Here is a 6,155-nt window from a genome sequence, read left to right as displayed (position 1 = left end):
CCCTTTAAGCATAGACCGTTCACTCAACACAATCATTCCCAATTTCTAATTGCACAACATTGCAACACTAAAAAAGTATTTTAGTCATCTATCCGCATCCATTCATGGTGGCATCAATTTCATATATAGTATACTGTACAAAAAAATCGAACTGAAAACCAGCACCGAAATTCACAAGAAAACGGTAAACAAGAAAAGAATTACCAAAACGTCTGAAAATTACCAAAACACCCTTCTCATCAACCTCATCACCTACCTACACTCCCTCTTCCAGAGAATCCAGTGGCCTCGCCTCTCCTATAAAATGGCGGCTGCCGGTGTCATCCTCTCCTCTCCGCTCTGCTCCCTCCGCCGTGCGCTCGAACGAACTCCACACGAAATTATCCGCGTAAAGTTGGGGAGCAGCGAACCCGTAGCGCGCGCCCCGGATCCCTCCACGGGGGGCAATGGCCTCGTCGGCGTTCCTGCCCGAGCTGGGCACGCAGGTGGTGGTGCCCGTCGCGGCCGTGGTAGGCATCGCGTTCGCGGTGCTGCAGTGGGTGCTGGTCTCCAAGGTGAAGCTCTCCCCCGAGCCGCGCCGCGGAGACGGCTCCGCCGGGAAGAGCGGCGCCGGCGCCGGCGCCAGCGAGTACCTCATCGAGGAGGAGGAGGGGCTCAACGAGCACAACGTCGTCGTCAAGTACGCCGAGATCCAGAACGCCATCTCCGAAGGTGAGGCTGTGCGCCCATGCCGCTGTTCGTGTTTTCGGATTTTTGTGGATCCGAGGGCGCTTGATCGTAGATCTTGTGGTTCTGGCTGTTTAGTGGTTGAGAAGCTCGACTGCTTTGCTTCGGTGTTGGGTGGGTGGTCGTTCTGCAGTTTTTATTGTTTTGTTTGCTTGCGGCGGGAACCTAATAAGTTTTACTTACTCGATTATGGCTCATATCAGTTTGCAGTGCAGAGTCCACCAGGCGCGCGAATAGAATTTCAGGCGTTTCTTAATTCTTTAGGCGGTTCAGTTTAAAACTGTGCTCTCGATCAGCTAGTGTTCCTTGTTTGTTAGTTTGTTTTATGGATTAAGGCAATTCAGTCTAAAACTGTGCTCTCGATCAGATGGTGTCCCATGTTTGTTAGTTTGTTGCATGGATTTTTCCTGCCGTGTGCCTGCACAGTCAGATCCAACAATAAACTACGGATGCTCCCGCTTAACACAGCGCATCTTATAGTTTTTAGCTGCGTGTGTCCTTATTGCGGTAACTAAACTGTTTCTCGTCCCTACTAGATTTTTTTGTGAGATATTTGTGGTGGGGCTGGATGTGTTCATATATACAGATCTAATGGCAGTGCTCTGTTCTCAAGAGGTCCCGGTATAAGTCCTTGCTGTGACCATCCTGTGGCCTGTGCTGTGACCATCTTGTGGCCTGTGGGGATAGGATAAGTTACTGCAGGCAGCAGATACGTTGCTTGCTGCACCTGTGGTCCTTGCTTCCCTAGTAGGATAACTCGATAACGAACTTTCCGTGGATTTGCATTATTGTAGCAGGTAGAAAATAGTTTTGTTTTCAACCGCATCCGCTGAACTTGGAAGGAATCGTAGTCGTAGAACAGACGCACATGGACCAGAGATCTTGTGGTCCATTCAACAGTGTCATGTAAGGTAATTATTAGTGCACAGTGCCTGTCTGAAGGTGCCTGCAGAGTTTAAAAGCAGTTTGTCCTCTGTTGGGTGGGTGCTTGCATTATTGGCTGCCTCATGTTGGTAATGATATTGGCTGGATTCTGGCCATGTCTTTGCTCAGGATTTGTTTCTTACAATAGGATTAGCATTATGGTGATTGGTTTATGCTTCCCTTGCAGAGCCATACTATGCTCATTATCCTTACAGGAATCAGCAGAGTAGTCCGTATGAAGATTTTTGTGAACCAGCAGAGTAGTCCATATGAAGATTTTGTGAACCAGCAGAGTAGTCCGTATGAAGATTTTGTATGGCTCTTGTCCCATGATATGCACATTTTATTAGTTACTTTAGTATTGCTACTTTCTGCTTTGCTTCCCTTTCTCATGAGGAGATGAGGATTACAGTCCATCATTTATTTTTAACTTAGGTATTATTCTGCCTATTTTGATGTTGACATGCTTCTTGGGTGACATGTCCAGTTGTGTCGTAGTTAACATCACACCAATAAAAGAGGATAAGTACTGCTTATCATCCTATTGTATTTTTGCTGTTAAGTCAATATCTTCAGTATTTGATAGTTCTGTCATCATTTTTAGGCCTTCCCTTAGTAGCGATTATTGTCCGGTTTTATTGTATAATTGTATTTGCACTTGTGGTTCTAAATAAGCCTTGCTTTGTTTTAAACAGGAGCAACTTCTTTCCTTTTCACTGAATACAAGTATGTGGGACTATTCATGGGCATTTTTGCTGTCCTGATCTTCCTCTTCCTTGGTTCTGTTGAGAGCTTCAGTACCAAGAGTCAGCCATGCCACTACAGCAAGGGCAAGACGTGCAAGCCTGCCCTTGCCAATGCTATCTTCAGCACCATTGCCTTTGTGCTTGGTGCAGTCACCTCTCTTGTTTCTGGTTTCCTTGGAATGAAGATTGCCACATATGCAAATGCCAGGACAACTCTTGAGGCTAGGAAGGGTGTTGGAAAGGCATTCATTACCGCTTTCCGCTCTGGTGCTGTGATGGGCTTCCTGCTTGCTGCTAGTGGCCTTTTTGTTCTTTATATTGCAATCAACTTGTTTGGAATTTATTATGGTGATGACTGGGAGGGCCTTTATGAGGCTATCACTGGTTATGGTCTTGGTGGTTCTTCTATGGCTCTTTTTGGTCGTGTTGGTGGTGGGATTTACACTAAAGCTGCTGATGTTGGTGCTGATCTTGTTGGGAAAGTCGAAAGGAATATCCCTGAAGATGATCCGAGAAACCCAGCTGTAAGTATTCTATTTCTGAAGAGTCACATCTTAAACATGAGTTTATTTAATCCTTTGTGCTGAAGCTCTGTAACATGTTATTGACCACGGTAATGTCGTTTGGATGGATATTTACAGTTTTACACCAACATGTTACATTGAAATCTGACTTCTGCGTCTTGCAGGTCATTGCGGACAATGTTGGTGACAATGTTGGAGATATTGCTGGTATGGGGTCAGATCTCTTTGGCTCTTATGCTGAGTCTTCATGCGCTGCGCTTGTCGTTGCCTCAATCTCTTCATTCGGGATCAATCATGAATTCACCCCTATGTTGTACCCACTCCTCATTAGCTCTGTGGGTATCATAGCTTGCTTGATAACCACTCTTTTTGCAACTGATTTCTTTGAGATCAAGGCTGTAGATGAAATTGAGCCGGCTCTCAAGAAGCAGCTTATAATTTCCACTGCTGTGATGACTGTTGGCATTGCACTTGTCAGTTGGTTAGGGCTTCCATATACATTCACAATCTTCAACTTTGGTGTGCAGAAGACGGTGTATAACTGGTACTGCCATTTCTTCAATTGATTCCCTATATTTTAATAACCTTTTTTTCTTCAATTGATTTCCTATATTTTAGTAACATTTTTTCTTAAATACACCTCACTTTGATCTAAATTTGGTAGGCAATTATTCCTATGCGTGGCAGTTGGTCTGTGGGCAGGACTAGTTATTGGATTTGTTACGGAGTATTACACAAGCAATGCATACAGGTGCATACAATTTTGATCATATTTATTAGTTGCTCTTATTTATATATTGCTTCAAGCATCTGACTACATGAATTTCCTTGTGCAGTCCTGTACAGGATGTTGCTGATTCCTGCAGAACTGGAGCTGCTACGAATGTCATCTTTGGCCTTGCTCTGGGATATAAATCCGTCATTATCCCTATTTTTGCTATTGCTTTTAGTATTTTTCTCAGCTTCAGCCTTGCTGCCATGTACGGTGTTGCTGTGGCTGCTCTTGGAATGCTCAGCACAATCGCTACTGGCCTTGCCATTGATGCCTATGGTCCTATCAGTGACAATGCTGGAGGAATTGCTGAAATGGCTGGCATGAGCCACAGAATCCGTGAGAGAACTGATGCTCTTGATGCTGCTGGAAATACTACTGCTGCCATTGGGAAGGTAAATGTCAATCCCACTGTTAATTACAATATGTTTCTTCAGAATTGGCCACAACACTTTCAGGGCTAATTTGGTAGCCACAAAATCGAAGGGGATTGGAGAGGTTAGAATCCGCTTCTTATTCAAAATTGAGTAAGAAGGGGATTGTAGCCCCTCCAATCCCCTCTGGTTTTATGGTTCCCAAACTAGCCCTCAATGCATTTGTTATTTTCCTTTGTAAAATGTGCATTTGAAGGACTAAATGCTCACTCCCATGATTTTGTGCATGTAGGGTTTTGCAATAGGTTCAGCAGCCTTGGTGTCTCTTGCCCTCTTTGGTGCTTTTGTCAGCCGTGCTGAGATCTCGACTGTTGATGTTCTGACACCCAAAGTTTTCATTGGACTGATTGTTGGTGCCATGCTCCCATACTGGTTCTCAGCGATGACAATGAAGAGTGTTGGAAGTGCAGCACTCAAGATGGTTGAGGAAGTCCGCAGGCAGTTCAACACCATCCCTGGGCTCATGGAGGGCATTACCAAGCCTGACTATGCGACGTGTGTTAAGATCTCTACTGATGCATCTATCAAGGAGATGATCCCACCTGGTGCACTTGTCATGCTTACACCTCTTATTGTGGGGATCTTCTTTGGTGTTGAAACCCTCTCTGGAGTTCTTGCTGGTGCTCTTGTTTCTGGTGTCCAGGTTGACACTCTTTTTCAACATATATGACTGTTTTCATTGTTATAACTTCTTGCCATGCTGCATGTTTCATTCATAATCTATATTGTTTCTATTCAGATTGCCATCTCTGCATCCAACACTGGAGGTGCCTGGGACAACGCAAAGAAATACATTGAGGTAAAACCTGGAGGACGATAGCATCTCAATTCAGAAGGTTTGTTCCAACCCCATATTTGCTCAATTGGATTAAATTTGGTTCTGCTCATGGATTTTACAGGCTGGTGCATCTGAGCATGCAAGAACCTTGGGCCCGAAAGGTTCAGACCCACACAAGGCTGCTGTCATCGGTGACACCATCGGTGATCCCCTCAAGGACACCTCAGGCCCCTCGCTGAACATCCTCATCAAGCTCATGGCTGTCGAGTCCCTTGTCTTTGCTCCCTTCTTCGCCACCCATGGAGGCATCCTCTTCAAATGGCTTTAGAGGAAGAATGGAAGATGGATGGGTAGTTTATTTTTGCCGGGGGAGAGCACTAGATATATGTCATAGAGAAGTTTCAGTTTACCCATATGGTGCACTTCATCCTTTTTTGTTTCGCTTGTACTGTGTCGCAGTCTTGTTGAACTTGTCAGCCGTGGTATCACCTAGTTTTTGGGTCTAGATGCAGTAGCCGAGTGGAGCAAAAACGTCTAGCATTCTACAGGATTGGAATTTGGACATGGATGTGTTGGGAAGTTTGATACTGCATGTAGATATTTCGATGATGATGATCAAGGAATGCACAAGTCAGATTTACCTGTGTTTGTGAAACTTGAAACTCTGCGTAGGAGTGTATGGCGGTAGAATAGTCAATCAGTGACCGATCAAAATCTGTAACTCATCGACCTTATTTTAATAGTATAAACTAGATAAAATTATACAACAAACCCAATTAAAATCATGTCGATCGGACCTCAGGATTTAAATTTTAATAGCATAAGCTAGATAAATTGTAGAACTAACCTAATTAAAATCATGTCGCTCAGACTTCTAGATTCAAAAGTTTAATAACATAATAAATCATATCGATCGGGCTTTTGAGTTTAAAGTTATTAACAAATTCTAGAGTATAACAAAAAACCAATCAAACTCTAATTTTTAAATTAAGCAAAACTATAGTTCATCAAGATTTGTTTCGGATCTAACTAGAGATGACAATTTAACTTGCAAACCTCACAACCCGACGGGTGCAGATATGGGTGAAGATTTTGACCCGCAGGTGCAACCTGCACCCGACCCAAAGTTTCGCGGGTGCGGGTTTCTATTTCAACCCGCGGGTGACTCACACCCGACCCGGAATTTGGTTTATTTATTATTTTTTGTGCAATGATGATTAAGATATAATAGTAATTATTTTAAATAAGTGA

General features: G+C 43.8%; 1 protein-coding gene across 3 annotated transcripts; it reads left to right on the top strand.

The window, feature by feature from the left end:
* The first annotated feature begins 282 nt into the window (after window positions 1–282).
* On the top strand, window positions 283–5,559 carry LOC100280334 (vacuolar-type H+-pyrophosphatase5). Of its 3 annotated transcripts, none has more exons than XM_035962224.1 (9): window positions 283–711; window positions 1,838–1,963; window positions 2,346–2,920; window positions 3,085–3,464; window positions 3,585–3,671; window positions 3,757–4,087; window positions 4,359–4,769; window positions 4,866–4,925; window positions 5,026–5,559. In XM_035962224.1, the coding sequence occupies exons 3-9, from the start codon at window positions 2,393–2,395 to the stop codon at window positions 5,230–5,232; spliced, it is 2,004 nt and encodes a 667-aa protein (XP_035818117.1). In that variant the 5' UTR covers window positions 283–711; window positions 1,838–1,963; window positions 2,346–2,392; the 3' UTR covers window positions 5,233–5,559. The 3 variants fall into 3 exon arrangements, with proteins under 3 accessions (XP_035818117.1, NP_001146732.1, XP_035818118.1); XM_035962225.1 differs by lacking the exon at window positions 283–711 and adding an exon at window positions 882–1,637; NM_001153260.1 differs by lacking the exon at window positions 1,838–1,963 and having other exon boundaries at window positions 347–711; window positions 5,026–5,556.
* The last annotated feature ends 596 nt before the right edge of the window (window positions 5,560–6,155 follow it).

Source organism: Zea mays, chromosome 9, assembly GCF_902167145.1.
Source record: "Zea mays cultivar B73 chromosome 9, Zm-B73-REFERENCE-NAM-5.0, whole genome shotgun sequence".
Classification (NCBI taxonomy): domain Eukaryota; kingdom Viridiplantae; phylum Streptophyta; class Magnoliopsida; order Poales; family Poaceae; genus Zea; species Zea mays.
This window is presented reverse-complemented; position numbering and strand designations above follow the sequence as displayed.